General features: G+C 40.4%; 1 protein-coding gene across 5 annotated transcripts in view; it reads left to right on the top strand.

The window, feature by feature from the left end:
- LOC137609209 (thyroid hormone receptor alpha) overlaps window positions 1-12,925 on the top strand; it is a 95,751-nt gene extending 82,826 nt beyond the window's left edge. For 3 of the 5 annotated variants that reach the window (XM_068336071.1, XM_068336073.1, XM_068336074.1), the window contains 6 exons: window positions 511-632; window positions 3,192-3,339; window positions 5,057-5,262; window positions 7,848-7,994; window positions 8,182-8,440; window positions 9,495-12,925. In XM_068336071.1, coding sequence (XP_068192172.1) covers window positions 511-632; window positions 3,192-3,339; window positions 5,057-5,262; window positions 7,848-7,994; window positions 8,182-8,440; window positions 9,495-9,745 — 1,133 coding nt within the window. In that variant the 3' untranslated portion in view covers window positions 9,746-12,925. The remainder of the gene's footprint in view (window positions 1-510; window positions 633-3,191; window positions 3,340-5,056; window positions 5,263-7,847; window positions 7,995-8,181; window positions 8,441-9,494) is intronic. The other 2 variants (XM_068336072.1, XM_068336075.1) reach the window with 1 other exon arrangement.
- Window positions 12,926-23,738: the final 10,813 nt, after the last annotated feature.

The following is a 23,738-nucleotide window of genomic DNA, read 5'->3' as shown; positions in this document are numbered from 1 at the left end:
ACAGGATAAGGAAGTAATTACATTCTGTTAATGGAGCATCCCTACTCTGTTAGATCACCCCCACTAGAGCCTCTCCAGAAACCTCCATGTACGACTGGGTTGTGAAACTAGGAGCTCCTGTGATCCAGTGGGGAGGGTCATGTGTGAAGATGCTCGTGCACTTCTCTCAGCTCTTCTGCAGATGCTGCAGGAAACAGCATCTGATGCCATATGTTTTGATTTTTTTGGGTCTGCGGGTGCTGACAAGGCAGTTTTGACATGGAGTCTCCTTCCTGTATCAGTCTGTTTGGCCCCTACACACATCAATGAGGCCCCTGCGATAACACCTAGACCCCTCCTCCTTCTCCCCATCCACTCTCCCATCCTCCTGTCTACTCCTCTCTGTCACCACCCCCCCCCCGTTCCTGTTGCCTCTGTTGCCTCCATTGATCCCTCATCTTCATCTCGCACCCTTCTCTCATTCCACCCCGTCTCCCTTTTCTTCCTCCTCCTCCTCTTCCTCTCCTATAGCTCTTAGTGTCTCTGTTTCAGGGTACATCCCCAGCTACCTGGAGAAGGATGAGCCGTGTGTGGTGTGTGGAGACAAGGCCACGGGGTACCACTACCGCTGCATCACCTGCGAGGGTTGCAAGGTACAAAAGAACATTTTTCCCTGTCATGCATGATGTTTGAGACGAACATATAGAACAGATAAGAATGGAATGAACTCGTCAGCAAATCAACAGTGGTTGATTTTTGGTTTTATAGATAACATTAAAATGCAGCAACCATCAATAAACCATCCAATGTGCAGGAGACAGTCCTGGAGCCTGTATTACCATGTAAACTACCATCAATGATGCTGTCCAGCTCTTTATTTGATCTAGTGAATTTTACATACCAGCAACTCATCTAAACGCTATAAATGAAATGATTTTATGTCCCATAAGCGTTCCCATTAGTCCACATTAAAACCCTGATTTCTTCGAACATTAAAAGTAAAACAAAAGGCTCATCAATAATGAATGTCCAGGTGTCTGGAATAAGTAAAAATCTCACGTCAGGCTGGTAAATCTACCGATTCTCTAACCCGATTGAACAAGCTGTTAAGAAAAATCAATCTTTTTTTTTTCTTTCCTGGTGCTAAACATTAAAAAATGAACTCAAGTCTTACTTGTTATTGGATAAAAGCTGAAGATAAAATCATTTGTGCAGAGTTTCCTCAGACTCTTAGTGACATCAGACAAATGATGTCATTAAGACCCTGACATGCACTGCGACATTACATCCCTGCGTGTAGGAGCCACACAGCATTTTGTCGGTTTTTCTAATTTTTTTGTTTAGTCTGGTTGTATCCTGGAGTCAGCGTGCTTTTCTGCAGCAGCAGCACGTCAGAAAAATATGCCTCTCAAGCGGCTTTAAAGGAGATGGAAAGCTGCGCTGCTGCGTATGAACAATCAAACAACTTTCACACATTAAAAAAAAAAGAAATTGAAACCTGACACAATGTAATCAAGAACAACTTCAGTTCAAAAATTGATTCCAGTATATCAACAGGAAGGTTACACAAGAAAAGCGTCTGATTGTGAGTCTGCCTGAACTCGAATCCAGTCGTACTCGAACTCCTATTGGATGCAGCTCACAAAGGACACCATTCACACACTGACAGCAACAGCATTATTATTACTATCTAATGGAGACCATGAAAAATGTAAATGGTGACCAGTCAGCTGACTGATTTGAAACTGAAAATAAGCTTAAGAAAAACCGATTGACTTACTGGACTTTTTTTTTTTTTTTTACATGAAGCCGATGCGTTCTTGTTACTAACTTGATTTTCTGAAGCAATTTTATTACTAGAATAAGGGTTTGTGCCCCAGCCAAAGGCAAATATAGGGTTAATGTTGTGTGTTCAACCATCCGTATATAACAGGGAAGGTTTCTCCACGTCTTATTAAAAACTGCTGGATGAATTCCAGGACACTAAAGGTGTGCGTCTCACATTGGTTTTTATTTGAGCTTATTTCATTTGAACTTCAGTCAACTATTAGTTTATTCCAACTCACACACTCGGATCATTCAGAACCATAAGGTTCAAAATAATCTGTCACAAATTAACAGTTTAATTAAAAAGAAAAAAACAAAACAGGCCCGATTATCCTGCTGGGGGGGAGGGGGTAGTATTTATCAAACACAGGTGTCCTGTAGGCCTTCAATGTTCTTTAAAAATGACTCCAGCTAGTCTTGTAAAAAACCTGCCGTTGAACTCATGGGAAATAATGCCCCGTGAAATCCGTCTGCGGGGTCGATGCAGGTAATGTCTTTCTTTCTCTCATGAAATAGAAAAACACCACAAGAGCCACATAAAATTGTTATTATGTGATTAGTTTTTAATATTTAGGTTCGAGGGTTTTGAGCTGGGGTGGATCGGGAAGAGGCCAGTGAGAAACGTACTCCTACTTCCTATGCAGCTTGTTTTCTTACATATTCAAGAAGGATTTTCCCAAAGAATAGAGTAAACTCTTCTACCTCCCTTAAACTTTTATTAAAAGTTGCCTTAAACCACTTCCAGGACCCCGATCTAACTGCTTGCTTTTATATAAGTCCAGAGAGAGACCTTCTGGCGTCATGTATTTAACTTTTCTTTCCCACCGTCAGTCTATCCTGTTCTCTGTTCTCATTGAATTTGAATTTCTTCAAACTCTATCCAAAGGATAACTAATTCGATTAAATAAAAGAGGACGATATTTTAGACCCAAATCTTCAAAGATAAGCATCACTGTTGCATCATGCCATTCTGTAAAAGCACATTTGTGGCTGTTATCATTAGTCAAAGGGAACACAAGGAGGGATTATGAACACGTTCTGACCGTGAAGCAGTTTGGAGCTCCTTGAATCGGTCTTTTGTTCTTCAGGGTTGAAGACCTTTGTGTAGCGTCAGTGTTTTGAACGAACCGTTATCTTCTAGATTTCGCTGATGTTGAGTTGTTTATCGTTGCACCAGGGGAGGAAGCTCTCTATCACTCTGTGGTTACCGTAAAAACTGTTACTGCGAAGCGAAGACATGTACATGTTCTTCACTGATCACTTCTTTTGTCTCTCAGACCTACACTTATCAACAATGACTTTTTTTGTAAAGTCTTCCAAACCATCATAGATGGATGTCGACTCTGGCTGATTTCTAATTCTGTGTTTCCTTCCTGGTTGTTCAGGGTTTCTTCCGCAGGACCATCCAGAAGAACCTCCATCCAGCTTATTCCTGTAAATATGAAGGTTGCTGCATCATCGACAAAATCACTCGCAACCAGTGCCAGTTGTGTCGCTTCAAGAAGTGCATCTCTGTGGGCATGGCCATGGACTGTGAGTGACTATAAACTGAAGTATTTTCATCATTATGACTATTTTACAAAAGGATCCATGGAGACAGAGCTGCTACTGCCTCCATAAAGCCTGATAGTAGCACAGATTGAAAATTAGACTGCCATTTAATCCGGTTAATCCATTCTTGTTACTTCCAAAACTTTGGGCTCTTCACATAATGTCCGTCTCAATTGAGCGTAGTAGGGACGGTCATCCATTTTACAAAATTTGGATAGACATTAAATATCTTTTAAGTTGTTAAGTAACAAAATCATCATGTTTTTTCATGAAAACCTTTCTTATATATTCCTACAAAAAGGCATTTTGTATTATTGAGTACTTATTTTTGCTCAAAACGCCCATCCCTCACCCGTATTCAGACTCAAACAACTTTGTCATTTGTAGATAATTCCTTCAATTAAAGATCATCAACTCAATTTGCTGTTCAGGGTGTCCGTGATATTTTATAATAATATCACTGAATAAAAATCATGAGAATCTTCATTGATACTTCAGTTCTTCTTCAATACTTCATTCATTTCAAAGGAGAAAAAGGAATATGAACACTTCATAAATTCTACCCTATTTTTAAAACCATACGTGTAGCTTCATTATTATCTGAATTGGTGGTTTTAGCATTCTTGTATACTAAAATGAACGTAACATTAACACATCATTGTCAATGTCACTGTGTGCATTCTAATATGCTGATATTAGCATTTAGCTTCAAAAAAACAACACCTTTAAACACTCATGCCATATGTGGCTAGCTTTAGATGATACGTGCATGATCTATAATATATCAGAAGGATGATGAGTCGTAGGTCACATGGGTTGTAGTTATTGTTTGTAGTCATGTTTCCAAACAGGTGAACTAGTTGAGCTGAAGCCTCACAGATGATCTGGTTTTCTGCTCCTGTGGATAAAGGAAGGGATGCTGCTGCTCCACTAGATAAAAACACAGAACATCTGGATGTTCCTTCCACCACACGGCCCTTTAGCTGTGCTGGGGTTTTGGGGTTTTTTTTGTTTTTTTTAAACATTCCTGTAGTTTGTGCTTTAATTTCTCTGCTCTCGTTGTCGTAGTGGGACCAATTACTTAAAAAAATTAAGAAACTATTACAGATGTGACACACAAAAATCAACACAACACCTCACACACACACTTTTAAGTCATTGCTGTGATTAAAAATCTTACCAGTCGCATCAGAGATCTCCAAGCAACTACAAGTGAGAACGCACCAAAATAGATACTAAGTGTGTGACTGTTTGAGTCTTATCATATACAGTATGGACACGCGTGAGTGTGTGTGTGTGTGTGTGTGTAATGTGTTCTGTCATTTATTCCGCAATCACAGATTATCGATATCCCATTTGATACGGTGGCTCCATCGTTCTTTCTGTGACACTTGATCGTGAATCCCTGTCATCGTTTTTGCTGGATGGTTTGAACGCCGCTCCGTTGCGGTTGTGCTGATGTGAATCAGCTTCAAGCTCGCTGTCACATGATGTCATTTCTGCAGGAGATCGGAGTCGAGTGATTTTATTTCAAATGCACACTAAGCAGAGTCACGGCACTTGATGAATAAAAAATTGATTGTGAATAGGAGCTCAAAAGACAAATGGGTAGTTCAGGAAAGGCATAAATGAATGAATCATCCAGTGTGTCACTGACCTAAATCACCTGAACATCCTCTCCGTCACCTTTATCCGTCAGTGGTGTTGGACGAGTCGAAGCGCGTGGCCAAGCGGCGTCTGATCGAGGAGAATCGGCAGAGGAGGAAGAGGGAGGAGATGGTGAGGACGCTGCACACGAGGCCGGAGCCGGACACGGCCGAGTGGGAGCTCATCAGGATGGTGACCGAGGCCCACCGGCACACCAACGCCCAGGGCTCCAGCTGGAAGCAGAAACGCAAGTTCCTGGTAGGTTTCAAACCTCTGAGGGGTCTCAACAACGGATACAGATCAGTTTTTGTTTTTTGTAATGAAGCCATGACAGAATGGATCAGAACAAGCCATTGCCACACATCACATGAATCAGAAAACGTCACAATTTGTTTCAAAATCTACAAATATGAATTTTTTTTATTTTTTTTTTATTTACCGTAAATTATTTTTATTAATTTTTTCAACAAATGTTAACAATAAAAAAAAATGTAAAAAAAAGAGAGAACTTCAGCCGGGTATGTTATCTTCAGATGCCCCAGGTGGTTTTCTTGTAAGGGGGGGGGGGGCTCTCAGTGTAAAATGACTCCTCATTATTATTTGAGCCTTATTAGAATGGCCTCCAATTCATTAATGTAAGGCCATCATGGTGTAACCAGGTGAGGCTAGTAGACATGTCATATTTTCAGTGATGGCATCTATATTAGGAACCTGTTCCAGATCAGAACGTGTTCGTCTTGACGGCTCTTATTTAAAGAATCATTCCAATATTTATTACCTAATTAGTCGTGTGTGTGTGTGTGTGTGTGTGTGTGTGTGTGTGTGTGTGTGTGTGTGTGTCTTTCATGTAGCTCATTATTCCAGTATGTTGATAGTTTCTTTTACTTAAACCCTCCAGCTATTCTAACACTAAAAGACACTGACATAAAAGACTAAAAAAGAAACTTTTTTCGCCACCACTTTTTTTCATCAGCATGTCGATCCATCTCAGGTAATCCATGCCTCGTGGAGATGCACATGTCTTCACCGCCTTTTCAGGGAAAAGGTCACATTGCAGGGGTTGCTAGGCAACTGTTATAAAGGCTAAGACGGCTTTGTACAGTCGATTGTAGTTTTTGAAGGTCTGCTGATGAATTGTTGAATTCAAGGTTGTAGAAGAGAAGAGATTAGCCGGATTAACTTTTTATGCTTTCATTGTCATTAAAAACATCACAGCAAACACTCAGCTTGAATTAGAGAGGAATGGATGTTGAGCAATAGTCAATAAAAAAAATTTAAAAAATTTTTTTTAACCACAATCAAGATGATTTGGCTCTTTGTAGTCATTAATTTTCATGGATTTTTATATAGACACTCCTGGCATGTCCTAGAAGGTATTACGTATCAGGGGCGTCATTGTGAAAACAATATTGCTCAAATTTTATGTTAATTTATTAATTTTATTTTACAACTAAACATAAAGTGATACGTCAACAATGCCCTTCTCAATAACCAATAAAAAAGCCTTTATTGGGCATCACTTTAAACACTTCCTATAACTGCTGACCAGCCGTCTCCACTGGTGTTTTTCCACATTCAGCCTCAGAGATGAGCTCAAACTTTATCTATGACTAATTTTAGACGTGCCAGTTTTCCTTCAAATATAATTAAAAGATGAAATATATATTTTTCCACGATTATGCCTCTTGCACCTTCTCTTCCACATCTTCTGTTAGATGTGTGTGTCATTCCCAATCAATTAAAAAAAACAAAAAAAAAACTTGCTGATTGAATGAAAGTAAACTTTAAAGTTAAAATTTTGCCAGGGGTATGAATAATTTCAGGTTTAATTGTATATATTAATAAGACATAATCCAGTCATACCGTGAATATCCCCCAGTTTTAAGTCCAGCCATCAATAAAATATGTTGCCTAAAGCAGTTTCCTGTCAATCATAGCTCTATTTTCCTGAAACAGGATAGGGACTAACTTCTAAACTTGTTGAGCCAGATTTAACTATTTGGTGGCTGTAGGAATGAAGACTCGGACCTGATTTACAGATGAAGTCTGCCGTAGACGTTTCCAGCACCTCCAGCTCATGTCCTAAAGATAATAGTTCTTTAAATACAGAACACATCTCCACCAAGACATGTTTAACAGCAGAATGACTTCTCTAGGATTTCCTAACCAGAGATAAAGATAGGATACAGCAGATAAAGAGTTCAAATCTTTCTGCCTGTCTTAACTAACAACCACAGATTGATCGACTGATCGACGGCGGTGGAGCGCTGTGGGTTCCATCTGTGTTTATCAGTCAGAGACCTCAGTTCACACTGATGCTGCCTCTGCTACACAGACAGGCGGCTCTGTTTGAAGAAGATAAATCCCTCTCAGTGACAGATCCTCTGGAGCTCCTCTACATTCAAGTCTGTGCACAAGAAGTGCTATTATATTATATTATCACCAGCATCCACACTACCATAAGTACTGCATCCTCCTGCGCTGACTGATCTTCACATTACTCAATCTCACTCACAAGACTTCCTTCCCAGATGCAGACCTGTAATTTACTCTGCCCTCCTGTCTGACAGCCCTCCTCTCTTTTATGGAGCAGTGGAATTTAAATGGGTTCCATACAAGTCTCCACAGAGCAACAATCTACATTTGGTACTTTTTTTTTTACAAGCCTGTCTAGGTTTTTTTTTTTTAAATGTTTTTTTAGTCCAACCTCGTTGCAAAAGTTGTTAAATGTAAAGCCAGTCTAAAACACAACCATTAACAGTTCACTTTCAGCCACAGTGAACTTTCCTACTAAGATTTTAGCACCAAATGTCTTCACCACCTCTCTGGCGTCTTGTTTGCAGTCAGACGACATCGGCCAGGGTACAATGGTGCCCACTTCCGACGGGGATAAGGTGGACCTGGAAGCCTTCAGCGAGTTCACCAAGATCATGACTCCCGCCATCACGCGTGTTGTGGACTTTGCTAAGAAGTTGCCCATGTTCTCAGAGGTAGGCTGAACAGGTGATGTGTTAAAACCCAAGTGCCCAACATGTAAATCACATTTGTGTCTCTACACCCCGGTATGGTACTCAGAGAACCATTTCGAATACTTGTGAGCTTCCAGATTCAAAGGTTTTGTAGGTTCCTTTAAAATGAGTAGCTGATGACCTTGTGTGTTGTCATGGTGATCCCCAGCTGCCTTGTGAAGACCAGATCATCTTACTCAAGGGATGCTGCATGGAGATCATGTCTCTGCGCGCCGCCGTACGCTACGATCCCGAGAGCGAGACGTTGACGCTAAGCGGCGAGATGGCCGTGAAGCGGGAGCAGCTGAAGAACGGCGGGTTGGGAGTGGTGTCGGACGCCATCTTTGATTTGGGCAAAAGCCTGGCTCAGTTCAACCTGGACGACTCGGAGGTGGCCCTGATGCAGGCCGTGTTGCTCATGAGCTCAGGTGAGGAACAAGGAATGAAATCAGATGATGTTGATGTGTTCAGTTTTAAAATCACATTGAATTTTTCTTACTGATTGATTCTGGGACAAAATCTTGACATTTGCCCCAAGTAGCAGAGATACAAATAACATTAAATTACAGGGATCGGATGTCAGTGGATTAAATGACTCACTGTGAGATTAAAGTGATATTTTACACCTGTAATATGATCACCAGGATCCAGACTGTGTCCAGTTGAGACATTTTTAGTCACACGTATCACCTAAGAAACAGATCTATTTCCATTCCGTCTTTTATTCCTTACCCAAGTTGAAAATGTTGCCTGGCTGCAGACTTACTACTCAAGTCAGGATTTCATCTGAATTTACAGCAAATTCTCAAGTTGTTTTTTTTTCTTCCTGAAATATCGGCAAAACGTGGTACAAGCAAACCTTGGTTTTCGAACGCTTTGGACATCGAACAAATTGGAATTCAACCAAAAGATTCAGAATTTTTTTCTCAGAAGTCCAACAAAATTAGGAAGTGGAACACGAAAACAAACGTCTTTTTTTTTTTTTCGCCCGCCAAGCACAAGAAAAGGCTAGAAAAGTCAAGATAAAACGTGACGATAATGTTCTTTTTTTTTTTAGTTTACTGGATGCAATAATTTCTCACTTAGTTTGCGATCCATTGCTTATGATACGAGTTACGGTACCGAAAACTTCTGACCAAAAGATGACGGTAACTCGTACCTTAGGCTAACCTGATTATGTCAATGTTTGTTTGTTTTTTCTGTCTTTTTCGTGTTTGCTTCCTTCTACATTTTTTTGATGTTTCATTACTATACAATGAAATAACATATTATGTTGGACAAAAAGTTAGTTTTCTAGCGTCTTGGAATGGATTAAGACCATTTACATTATTTTTAACAGGAAAAATGTATTTGGAATTCGAACAAATCGCTATTCGAACAGCCTTTCCGGAACGAATTGTGGTCGAAAACCGAGGTTTGCCTGTATTGAGACAAAAACAGTTATATTTGGTGCTGAATCTCGAGTCCTCTCATCACCCCCAGACCGTTCGGGGCTCACCAGCGTGGAGAAGATCGAGAAGTGCCAAGAGTCCTACCTGCTGGCGTTCGAGCACTACATCAACTACCGCAAGCACAACATTCCCCACTTCTGGCCCAAGCTGCTGATGAAGGTGACGGACTTGCGTATGATCGGAGCTTGCCACGCCAGCCGCTTCCTCCATATGAAGGTGGAGTGTCCCAATGAACTCTTCCCCCCGCTCTTCCTGGAGGTCTTTGAGGACCAAGAGGTGTGACTTGAGTAATGTTGAGTCCCACCCCTTAAAAGAACTCTGAAACCCAAAAAGAAATAAATAGGGGTGGCTTGGATGGAAGACTAAATGTGGGAGAAGTGGAAGAGGAGAAATTCTGTTTTATCGGGGGGTTTTTTTTTTGGAACGTACGCAGTAAACTTGGTTGTTGTTTTTTTTTGCCCTATTTTTTTATCAGATGCCCACACACCTGCCACCAGCAAACACACATCACCAGAGAGAAACATGCAAACTAGTCTGGATTAGATGTTCTCATTCAGAACTATTGACACATAGTCAGAGTATAAAGCCCAGACACACTGCCATGTACTTACAGTAGATCGATATGCAAATCTCATCTATTAACTCCTCCTCACCTGTATGGACAAGCAGCTGTACTCTGTTCCTACACTAATGCAAACCGAGGGGCTCAGTCATGTCTCCACCTACCTCCCCACCCCCCACCTGTCATTTCCTTCTTACACCTTCAGAACCTGACACTTCAATCTACGCCCCCCCACCTCGCCCGAGGTGCAGCCCACTCCTCAGTCCACAGAGGCCCAGTGAGTGTTTGCCAACCTACCTCCCTCACGTACTAACCTCTCCCTGTACACACAGACGACACACACATTATGTATGTGCACAACGCACACACACACACACACACACACACACACACACACACACACACACACACACACGTGTGCTGTTACCTCATGCAGTATAAAATATATGTCCTCATTGGTTGAAGTAGCTGACTTAAGAAACATACGGAGACATTCAGTTCTCAAAGACCCTCATACCTCTGCCTGTGTTGGTCGTTACCGTGGGAACACTTTGTATGAAGCCCTTATCTGTAATGACGGAGTTCTACGTTTATAATAATAGTTGTTGCGTGCTTTAGAGCGTCTCATACACTCTTGATCACAGGCGTGAGTACAATACATTAAAGGTTTTAGGATGTTATGAATGAAGTTTAACCCATTCCTAGTGATGTTTGTCGTTTGGCCCGCCCTGCTCTGCTTCTGATTGGCTGAAACAAGGTATTTCAATGGAGATGCACAAGCTAGGTAGGTAGCTATCACTAGCATCCCTGAAGGCGTCATCATCACATGTCGATGCCAGTAGATGGAGGAGGTTATCCAAGGAAACTTTACAATCACAGACACCGATATTAGAATAAAAACCTGAGCTAAAAAATATTATAGTAATATAATAAAGATTTAGATGATATAGTATGACAGAAATTTAACTGAACAATTATACAAAGGTTTCACCATTAAATAAGTTACCTTTGACAATTTTAAGCAAATGTGCCAAGCTTTGCATCAGAAAGCAAAGGTAGCGCCTGAGTCTTCACCAGTCTTGCTATAACCTTCAGTATATTCATAGAAAACCTTGTTTTATTCATAACTTGCCTTTTCATGCAAAGTGGGAAAAGGTAAATATAAGAGAGCCGTTCTATCGCCCTGATAGATGTCATTTAGAAACATAGTGTGTCGCAGCTATCGGCTCTTTAAAAGTGTCCCCACTGTAACGGCGGCGCCGCTAACACACTAAAGAATAGCTGGTCTTTATGTTATGCAGAAACAAGCAAACGAGTGCAATGACTTGAAATAATCATTTTGTTACTCATTAACACTGACAAGTTATCTTTAATAAGTTCTCAAATGCAGCGTGTGCACATAAATAGACAGTATATATAGTAGAATGTGTCTCCGAAACATACCTCCTGTTTTCATTACCTCACACACACACACACACACACACACAAACACACACACACACACACATTACACCGACCCACTGGGTTTATGTTGATGTACCTCAGTCGTTTTTTGCTCATCTCCTCCTGCTGGACTGCACCACACTTCCTGTCTGTCTCTACGTGTGTGTGTCTGTGTGTGTGTGTGTGTGTGTGTGTGTGTGTGTGTGTGTGTATGTGTGTGTGTGTGGAGCCCTGCCACGTTAAAGACATACTAGCCCCTCCGCTTTTCTCAGCTCCGTACCGTTTGGTGAAGGCCGGCAGACGGCGACAATGTCATCGCTGACCTCTGCTGACCTCACCTGACACCCGTACCAAGTCTAACCCGAAAAACCAACGGACTCTACCTCACCTCTCATCTCGGTGCAGCTGCCTCTCTGTCTGCGACACAGTGATATACACACACACACACACACACACACACACACACACACACACACACACACACACACACACACACACACCCTCCACCACCACCGACATACAGCATACAGCTGGTCCTTCCAGTGGGCCATGGATCAACAACTTTTCAGCTGATGTGGCATTTTCTCTCCTTTTTTTTAATTATTTTTTACCACGCACCACGTGGGACCAACAGTTGTTGTTTTTTTTATCTGTATTCATTCCTCCAACCTGAAATGACGTTGACATTACGGCCTCGCCGATTGAACTAAACAGGAAATTGTTACTGGACGACGACAGCTAGAAGCTGGGACTCCAATGGAAGCAATTTTGGCCCCTTTTTTTGGGGGGGGGGGGGTGTCAGGCCAACAAACCATTGTGGGTGGTAACTGGGATGTGAATACGCAAGCGAGGTGAGTCAAGCAAGCACAGCAGTATTCGCCTGCGGATATGGTTTTAGGGAGAGGGAAGCAGCGAGTTTGCACCTTGTGGCGATGTGACTCAGGCCAGGCCAACAGCAGAACGCCAAAACATCGACGGACCCCTCTCTCTCGCGTCCACGCTTCATCTCCGGATCTTTCCCCCATTTGCCGTCGCAGCAAAAATGGACGCCAAGCCATTTTAAAAAACTTTCTGAGCGACTCTCCTATCGAAGAAAAACATATAGTATGAATTAAACTGCTGAAATAAGCTCCACCATTCATATCCCAAAATTGCCATCCACTACAAATAACTATCAGGTTTTTTTCTGTTGCACTAAAACCACAATGTCTGTATCTCTAAGTAGCCCTTCTATTTTCTTGTTCCTCTACATCTTTCCTTTTTTCTGCCTGTCTTAATTATTTTCTAAAATATCTGACACACAAACACAAACCAGGAAACACAAACAGTCCATTGCCTCATGTCTTGACTGTGTTGTAAGCATTAAGGACTGTGACACAGCCTGTTGGGGCTGCCACTCTCAGTGTTACTTAATCTATGTTGCAGGGTATTAAATAGAACTGTAGTGCTGATTTTACAGGGAGAAAATTATATATATATATATATATATATATATATATATATATATATATATATATATATATATATATAATATATATATATAATATTATATATATATATATATATATATATATATATATATATATATATATATATATATATATATATATATATATATATATATATATATATATATATATATATATACAGACACACACACAAGCAGTGGGTAAAATAACTATTGAACACATCACCTTTTCCTCAGTAAATACATTTCTGTGTCGGTAACAATCCATGCATCCCACAGATGCAAATGAATAAATTAAAGCCTAGATTAATTAAACCAGATGTTCATAAATAGATGTTCATAAATAATCTGTAATAAAATGGATCGATAGGAAAAAATGATTGGACACCTAAAGAAATGGAGGTAACAAATGGTCAAAGGACACAGAAAGCCAAGACATCAGCTGAATCTATCAGGGGTGAGAGCACAATTCTGCCCCTAGTTGGTGCAAATTAATATAAACCGCTTCAGATCTGACTGACGGTCAATAAAAAGGTGTCTCATTACCGAGAGGTCACACAAGAAACATTCTGATGGCAATGCTTACAGAAGGATTTCTAAACTTCTGAATGTTCCAGTGAGCGCTGTCGTGGCCGTCATCCTGGAAGTGGAAACATCATTTTCAGCGTAAACCAACTGTGACCAGGTGGTTCTAGCAAGATTTCTGACAGAGGAGTTCAACGAATTATCAGAAGTGTTGTCCAAGAGCCAAGGACCACTTGTGAGCACTGTTACCTCACAGCAAGAAAGTCAAATTCCCCCTGGATCTTTTCTGTGTGGAGTTCGCATGTTCTCCCCGTGTTGGCGTGGGTTCCTTCCAGGTTCTCCAGCTTCCTCCCACCATCGAAAACACATTCATCACAGCTGATTTGGTCACTGTAAATTCATTCATCTTCAAGAAGATGAATGAATGAATAGTTTAAGAAGAGCCTGTGTGCACACTCAACACGCAAGACTCCACTGCTAAAGAAAAAACATGTTTAAGCTCATTTGATGCACAACATGTAGACAAGAAATACGTTTTCAAATGTTTTATTAAGACATTCTTAATAAAACGTTTGATGCGTTCTACCAGGATGATGAAGAGGAAATAAGGGTGGACATCCCACAAAGACTGATCCCAACACAGCCAAGGATTCAGGGAAACACAGTAAAGCTGCCAGAATGGCCTGACCAATCACCTGACTGGAATCCAATAGAACATCTATGGGAAGAACTAAAGATCTGAGTTCATAGAAGAGAACCACAGAACCTTCAAGATTCCAAGACTGTTTGTGTGTAAGAATGGACCAAAACTGAGCAATAAATACATCGAGTTTCTCCACACAGGAGGACCTGAAGCTGTTCTTACCAACTTGTACTAAGTATGAATATGTGTGTGTCAGTGTTATCTCTGTGTCATTACCTTTTAAAAACACATAATCTATGAACATCTAAGTTTTAATGTCTTTGTAGGTGTGGGTTTCACAGATTGTTGCCGACATCTGGTGAAAATTTCATGTCAGTATCACCTTTAGAAATGTATACATCTACAGTACTAAGAAAAAAGGTGGCATGCTCAATACATATTTTACCTGCTGTATTTATATATATTAACACACAGACTCAGACACACACATACACACACACACACACACACAGCAATAGATTGATGAGGCAGTACAGTTTCACACCCGCCATCTCCAGGCCTTGTGTATTTGTACCGTACTTTGCTCACTATCACTGTGAATGAAAGCCATGCTGCAACCAGTCGATGGCTCAGACAGGGAACCACAGGCTTAGTAGATCTGATATGTTAATGTGCCTCGCAGAGGTTGGTAATTCATATATTCATTATACAGAAGCATATATTTGTAGATACATATATATTATATAATGTTTCACTTACTGTATGTGGCATTAGAGCTACTCTCGGCTGAGTTTCTGCTGCCAGCTCAAATCAGAATCCTGAATCTGTCCGGCCTGTCATGTAGCAGAATATCAACCTCAGTTTACCGTAATGTATTCCTGTACATTTATGCATTGTTTGCAGTTGACATCCCTTGTGGTGATCAGCAACTAAACCCTTACAATGTACCCACTTCTTGCATACCTCTAAAACCACTGCACCTGGCACAGCAAGTACCTTAAACGCATATCGTGGGCCCACAAACACAAGATCAGGTCTGGTCCACTGAGATTCGGCTTATTCGGGTTCACTGTTTGAGCTGGTAGCACGGCCAACGTTTCGCTCTCGGCCAAAATGATCATCGGAGACCTCCTCCCCATCCTCTGAAAGAACCACACCAGCACCACAGAGCACACTGCCTTCAGCCATGATCAGTTGCACCAGCATAGCAGAGAGATAGACCAGTAGTCCGTGACCATTACACCTGGACGTCATAATAACGTGTTCACATAGCAGGCAAATGCAAATCCAGCGATGGAGTCGATGAACCGGACTCAGCTTGGGTTGTTGGGACAGCATGTTCGTTCGCTGTCTGTGTTACATCGGTTGTCAAGAGCGACAAGGCAACCTGGCACGCAGTGAGCAGGAACGTTTGCCACAACTAACAACTTGGATTACTGCAAAGAACCAGCGACGCAGTACTCACTCTAACAGCAGTTCGTTGGTGTGAGAAGACATGAAGCTTCTCAATGTTTCTTCTTCAAAACTGAAAAAAAAGAAGAAAGACCTGATTTGCTCTGCTTGTTTGAACATGAAAAGGGTGGTGGTGGTAAGTCCAACTCTCAACGTGTGAGAGTTGTAGGAGTTTCTAACCATCCTGGCAAAAAGTCTTTTCTGCAGTGACTAAAGAACTTTCTCTCTCTGTCGCTTTGATTAAAGTGTTTAAAGTCTTATTTTAATTTACAAATGACTATAATGTGAACGTGATGTAAAAGTTGCTGCAAAACCGCGGCAGCAACTTTTACTCTGTTCGACTTTCATGTAACACAAACTACTTCTGCTACTTTTATTACTTACCCAGGGAAAAACACACAGAAGTTGATAGCATCCTCTCTCTCTCTCTCTTTACTATCTGCCTCTTCTTTCCTTCCATCTCCTCGTCTCTTCTATTTATTTCACTCTGTCCTCTTTCCACTCCACACTAACACAAACACACACACACACACACACACACACACACACAAAGAAAGCTACCCCAACTCATATAGCACTCTTTGGTGGAGAAAGACGACAATCCTGCAGGAATATGTCCACATGTGGAATGTAAAATACTGAAAACCGTACGATTAAAGACACAGTGTGAAGTCCCACACTCATATTGTGTTTGATGTTGTTGATGTTGCTTTCATTGTGCACCAAGTGTTTGTTGTTGTGCTTATTCTCGGGCGGATGACTTTGTAGATGGGGTTAAAACCTTGATCATGTCGCAGATTGCTACTGATAAATCCTTTTCTTTTTTTTTTAACAAAAAAAAAAAAGGTATGTTTCTACAAAAAAAAAAATTGTGGTGTCGGGACTGATAACCCTGAGTGATGTAAAACAAGAGATGAAGTGACTTTATTTTGAATAGAGGAAAGAAAAGCTGTTTTTTTTTTTTTTAAATGATTATTCTTTTATGTAGTTATTACTCTGCAACTGATTTTCTTGGTAAGTGAATGTTTTGTCTAACTGTGTTGATGCTTTACTGTGAGAAATTGGCTGTATTTGCACATTCAGACCATCGTTGGTGCAGTGGTAGCTAGTGCTCAAATGTCACCCGAGGGCCAGGGTTCACTTCACCTTCAGTTTAGCCGACTGAAATGCCCTGCTGCATGAATTGGCAGGTCAGATTTTGAATTGAAGTTGCCTTAATCTGTGTTCTATCCTACAGGGAAGTTTGTTTCACATTAAGAATAACCTGAAGAAACACATTAAGTCAACCCTTTTGGTCACCTTTTAAGCAGAACCAGATGTGTAGCGTGTATGCTACAAGTTTAATTGTAATTATAAGTACAGTAACCAGCATTACATGAAGTGTAACCGTTTAGCAGCACCACCGCGGCCCGGGTTACATTTTAGATTCTCTGAAAAGGCTTTCAAACATATTTTACAGTTTCAATGCAGTTTTTAGATTTTCCTGCCATTTCTGTCATTTGGCGCAAATTCTGTCAGTGATGATAAAAAACAGAATAGATATTTTATGTGGATCAAATTGCCGACTGATTGCCGATAGTAATTGAGTGTAACATATTGCAAAGAATCTGGGAGTCTGTCCCAGATATTTAGAATAAAATTAATATCACCATCTCCTTGGGAAAAGGGACAAAACAATTAATAATAATGAAGTTCATGCATGATCCACTCAGTATTAATAGTTCTGGACCTCTAGAGTAATTAAATTGTTTCACTTTTGGTTATTTTGAACTAACTTTATGCCAGTAAAGTACAGTTAGTTGAACTGAAAGTGAATGAACCTGAATCCTGCTTGCTATACTTGCTTGGGCTGTATCACTCGCTGAGCTGAGCATTTGCTCCTATCCCTGTACTGGGTCGATTGCTCAGATTTGATCTGACCTTAGGACAGGTTCATCTTCCAATGTATAAATCTAACGTATAGTAATATCTATGTCGTGAAAACAATATTGCATTTGATGGGGAAAAACGCTTCACTATACAAAAAGGAAAGTTTAAAGACACAAAAAAAAAAAAAATCACAAAATACAAACCAAAAAAGAGAAACAACTTTTCATACCTCATTGTATGGACTGGACTGGAGAGAGAGAGAGAGAGTGATCAGTCAGGCAAGAGAATCACCAGTGGTTAACAAACTATGGAGCAGGACTCAACAGTGGTCTCAGGAAAATCACAATGTGGCTCCAACTTCTGAATGAAAATTGTTTCTTGAACAGTTTTTTGTTGGGGCTGTTCAGTCCAGAGTGCCTGACTACATCCCTGAAATGTGAGGTGGACTGAATAAAGTCAACATTCAAAAGGTGAACTGGTGAAATTGATTTAAAAAAAAAAAATGCTTACAGGATCTGTTCAGGTTGTAAAAATACATCATCGTGACAATGTTGTGGCTCTTTGAGAAAAATCTTTGACAATGACTGCATTTTCTTTGTTGTGTTCAATAGAAATGGATAGCATGAAATATAAAGCAATGCTTTGAGTATTTATCATCAGCTAGCAGATATCTTATGTGTGTTCTGACCTCACAAACCAAGAGAGGACTGATGATTCATCAGGACAAGAGTTGGGGTTCATTCAGTAGTTTGGCCAAATAAAATATTTTATTGTGTTGTTAAAAAAAAAAGAGAAAAAAAAGAAGGCAATGGCAGAGAATTCAGAATTGGTGCGCCTGCTTCCAAAAAAAGCTCTGAAGAGAAGTTGTTTTTTTTTTCTCTTCAAGCCTTCCGATATTCTCAATTTAAAATATGCAATTAAGCACTCTGTACTTTAATAGGGACAATAAAATTGTGCCTTGAACAATAACGGTGTTGAACCCCAAAGTCCCAGACCTTGACTCCCATGATTCCGATATCCTCTCTTGCTTTCACTGGTCGATACCTGCAGCTACCGTTCACAGTGGCGTCATGCAGTAACACAGAACCCAGCCCGATCGCATCCCGAGAGACGTCAGCGAGGCCCTGCACAGGCAGGAGGCATTTTTCCTTTTAGAGAAGCAGCCATCATTTTTTGGCACAGCACAGTGTTGAATGTAAAGCTGAATGAGACGTGGGGTCGGATCACCCCCGGATGAGAGTTTGACGGTGTATTTTATGATGCTGGTTGTGGGTTTGTAAAGAGCACGGTTGTTGTTTGTCTTGCTTTCTGTGACGAATCATTCATGGCACAATCAGAGAATGAAATCTCAATGGCTCAAAGCTGTGTTTGTGTCTCTGTGACTTTCGTTTTCAACATTAAAAATGATTTGATATCAGTTTGCTTTCTGTGTCTTTCATTTATGATGCAGAGAAGGAAGGTAGACGTACTGTGTGTCCAGGAGACCGAGTGGAAAGGTAGCAAGGCTAGAAGTTTAGGAGCAGGGATCAAGTTGTTCTATCATGATGTAGATAGGAAAAGAAATGGAGTAGGAGTTATCTTGAAGGAGGAGTTTGTTAGGAATGTCCTGGAGGTAAAAAGTAGGGATGAGCGAGTACAACACTATCTGTATCTGTATCTGTATTTGTTCAACCACCTATATTATCTGTATCCCTATCTGCACTCGGAATGGGCGGTGCTTCAAGCGGAGGTGGGTGTGGTTTGACCGGAAATGGGTGGGGCTTAAATCGTTACATTATTTTAAGTCTAAAATTGATACGGATAGATCACAAGTCGCTATATTTACTGTTTATTTTAAAACTGTTTACTGAACAGCCTCGAAAACTGAGATTCAAATAAATGTTTTTGATCACAAAAGTAAGAGAACTATTTACAGAACAAGTTTTTTATGGAACTGAGTCAGAACATGAATATTCTTAAGTCTATGAATGACTATTTACCGAAGAGCCTCAGAATTGAGATTCACGAGTATCCGTACCGGATACTCATATGAAACGAGTATGTGGATCAACCCTAGTAAAAAGAGTGTCAGATAGAGTGATGAGTCTGAAGCTAGAAATCACATTGTTAATGGGTATGCTCCACAGGTAGGATGTGAGCTGGAAGAGAAGGAGAAATTCTGGTTGGACTTGGATTAAGCGATGCAGAGAATACCAAGAAGTGAGAGAGTTGTCATTTGTGCAGACTTCAATGGACATGTTGGTGCAGGTAACAGAGGTGATGAGGAGGTGATGGGCAGGTTTGGTATCCAGGAGAGGAACTCAGAAGGACAGATGGTAGTTGACTTTGCAAAAAGGATGGAAATGGCTGTAGTGAATACTTTCTTCCAGAAGAGGCTGGAACATAGAGTGACCTATAAGAGTGGTGGTAGGAGCACACAGGTAGACTACATCTTGTGTAGACGGTGTAACCTGAAAGAGATCAGTGACTGCAAAGTAGTGGTAGGTGAGAGTGTAGCCAAACAGCATAGGATGGTGGTGTGTAGGATGACTCTGGTGGTGAGGAAGATCAAGAGGGCAAAGACAGAGCAGAGGACGAAATGGTGGAAGCTGAAAAAGGAAGAGTGTTGCATGACTTTTAGGAAGGAGTTAAGACAGGTTCTGGGTGGTCAGGAGGTGCTTCCAGATGACTGGACAACTACAGCTAATGTGATCAGGAAGACAGGTAGGAGAGTACTTGGTGTGTCATCTGGAAGGAAAATAGATAAGGAGACTTGGTGGTGGAATGAGGAGGTACAGGAGTGTATACAGAGAAAGAGGTTAGCTAAGAGGAAGTGGGGCACTGAGAGGACTGAGGAGAGGAGACAGGAGTACAGGGAGATGCAGCGTAAGGTGAAGGTAGAGGTAGGAAAGGAAAAGAAGAAGACATCACTGATTCCATTTAAAGCAATACACAATCTGCTCCTGGGTAATACAAAACCTGGCACCATTGTTAAGCATTTAGCGCTGTCACAGAAACGGAGTGTGTTCTGTAGTCACTTGGGGCTCCAGAGACAAACACATGCAGCTAAATCAGGTGTGTCAAACTCGTTTTCACCGAGGGCTACATCAGCACAGTCCTTAAAGGGCCAGATTTAACTTATAAAAGTAACTAAATGTAACTCAATGTAATGTAACATAAATGTAAATACTCCTTAATGTCAAATGACTGAATTTATTACTTACTGACAAAGAAATAACATCAAACACAAGTTAGCACATTAACTTAGTTCAAAAAGTTAGAATGGGCTGAATTACTGCATTGTGGGAAATTTAGTTTTTGGTCAAGCACACTTTTGACCTATTTACCTTTAGACACTGTGACCTTTTATGCTCTCGCGGGCCACATAAAATGATGTGGAGGGCCACATTTGGCCCCCGGGCCTTGAGTTTGACAAATATGAGCTACATTCTAGCAGGATAGGCTTCTTTACCCCATCAAAAACTAGATGTATGGCCAAACGCGCAGTAAACCACAACCAGATGGAGCTGTTGCTCTTGTTCTATGAAGAGGAAGATCATATCTTGTTTGTCTTAGAGATGAAGAGGTCAAAAGATGGTGGTGAATATGTGGAGTTTAGCTCCATCAGCTACCCCCGCTGTGGTCACAGAGTTTTTCTCACTAGTCGCTGGACTGAATTTTTAGGGGTTGGTTTTAGCAGCTATCTCCAACTCGAATCTCTCACCTCCATCTCTGACACAGATCAATAACAGTGTCTAAACCGTACAAGATGGTGAAGTTAGGAACCACTCTGTGCACACACACAGATCACACGTGTGTCATAAGATAATATTCTTTAATGTGTAGTAATTACACACATCCAACTACTGCCCGAAAACATACGCACACACAGAATCACAGACACACTCGCACACATGGCTGCCCTGCCCCCATGGACTCATTCATTCTGACTGGTGTTATGTAACAGACAGTGTTCTCCAAAAAGATGTCAATGACGTGTCAAACAAAGACAGAGATGGAGAAAAATGATAGAGAGAAGGGGGGGGGGGTGATGAGAAATGATGAAAGGGCACATGAGACAGGAAAAGACTGTCAGAGGAACAGACGCTCCACCATGGAGCTCAGCTAATAAGATAGTGGAATGTAGCACACACACACACACGCACGCACGCACGCACACACGCACACACACACACGACCAAAGCTGGAACAATAAATAGAACTGTGTTCTACTTAATGTGTTGTGTCAGCCATAAACAGCAGCAAAGCTGGTTTAAATATATTATATATGATATTTTAAGCGTCAAAAAGACACAACTTTGAATCTGTAACTCAAGATTTAAATGATGACTTTGTATTCTGGGTTCACTGAGTCTGCCCCAATGATGTTTTTGGTTGTCTGACAACTTTTTCCAAATCCACATTAGACTCTGATAAACTACAAAACAGCTGCTGTATAAACTGATGTTTAAAATCCTTTAACTTTTTTCAAACACGTTAACTAGAGATCTGAAACGTTCAGGTGGACAGCTGTAGTTCATTTGCCCCACCAATAGTTTTAATGGTGACCCAGCTTGTCGTAATGATGTAACAGCGCCCTCTGCTGTACAAAGACGTTACTTAGGAGTCAGCAGGCAGAAACCAGCATCTGGATTTGCTTTACAGAAACAGAAATTTTGCTTTGAAAATTCTATATCTACATCTATATTCTATATCTATGGAGAGTACATTGTTTAAAAAACACAAATGAAAACTTTACAGCAGGAACAAGAAATGGAAGACGACGAAACCTCAGCGCCGAGGTTTCTGCAAGTTGAAGGGTAAATGTACTTTTGTTTGTCACCACTGTCGTGAGCTGCTTGATCCACTGGAGAGTGTTTTGTTTAAATGCTATGTGAAGAAACCGATTTCACCTGAATTTACTTGAATCCACTTCATATTAGCTGCTGAGAGACTTTATTGTCTCAACCACCTGTCCCAGCTGTCTTTGAATGTATCACCTTTGCTAATTATCATATACTATATTTAGTATCATTTTAAAAATACTGTACAGCAAAGTACCTGAGGACACTGAAACTACTGAACTTTGCCCATCTGAGATGCACCAGAACAGTTTTTGAATCAAGATGAACTCATGTTTTGTTTTGGTGTTTTGGTAACGTTTGTTTTTTTTTAAAAAAAAAAAAAAGTTTTATACTTAGAAATATTATTTACATGTTCCCTAACAACTGGTTTATGTGAATCAGAAAGAACTTTTTTTGTTGCTGTTGATACCGATTCTATCTTTGAATTTCATAATAACAATAAAATAAACTGGTAATAATAATCCATTAAATCCAGCAGCATCCAATCAAAATCATCAGGTGTCAAATCTTCACAATCAAATTAATGGAGTGAAATCAGATCTGACTGGACAATAACACTGCAATCTCTATTAACTTCATCTCTGGGACTCAGCATTCATTGGAAAAATCAAGAATAGAAACCAGCCGTTTCATTTTCTGTTTATTACTGAATACATCAAAGTAAAGCATCAACAATCACAAGTGTCATTGGATAAAGTGCACTTCATGAAAAGGGTGTCACAATCTCTGAGATGACCCATCACATCACAGTCTGGTCAGTAATATAACGTTTCACATGCTACCGATTCAATTATCACCCAATTTGACAGTTTTAACACACAACGTCACTGAGTAGGCATGCACAGATTCACGGCTGTGCTAACAAACAAATATAAACTGCACATACTGTCCTCTTGACAAACACACACACTGATGTGCAAGTAGTGATGAGTGACACGTCAATAATATATAGCTCAATGGGAAATGTGTCTCCTGGCAACGTATCCATTACAATAAGTTGCTTAAGGACTATTTGTTTTAAAGTTATCTGTTGTTAATCCTCCATGTCTATAAATTCATTATCGTCCAACTTTTCTTGAATTTCTGAACAATCACTTCTTTTTTCTTCTTTTTTTTAAATACTCAGCTTAAGTTTTCAAACAATCACACCTGAATTTCTTCAGTAAGGCAAACTACATGTGTTTTTACACTCAGAAAAATATTGTCTATAATTCAAACAACAATCAGATATAATTCTCATCAAAACTGATTCTTGGTGAAATTTCATTATTTCATCAAACACATTCAAATTGAACCAATACATAAATACAAACAGACTTTATAAATATCTATGACATAGAATCTTTTTCACGTCACCTGAGGGGTCAGATTTCCTGTGGGTGGCAGTAATGAGTGAGGAAGCAGAATCAATAAGTCATGTCCCCCTAGTGATCCAACATTATTTGTTTGTTTGTTTTTTGTTTACTGCA

Source organism: Antennarius striatus, chromosome 16 (genome assembly GCF_040054535.1).
Source record: "Antennarius striatus isolate MH-2024 chromosome 16, ASM4005453v1, whole genome shotgun sequence".
NCBI lineage: Eukaryota > Metazoa > Chordata > Actinopteri > Lophiiformes > Antennariidae > Antennarius > Antennarius striatus.
Note: the sequence above shows the minus strand (reverse complement) of the source record. Positions and strands in the feature narration are given on the sequence as shown.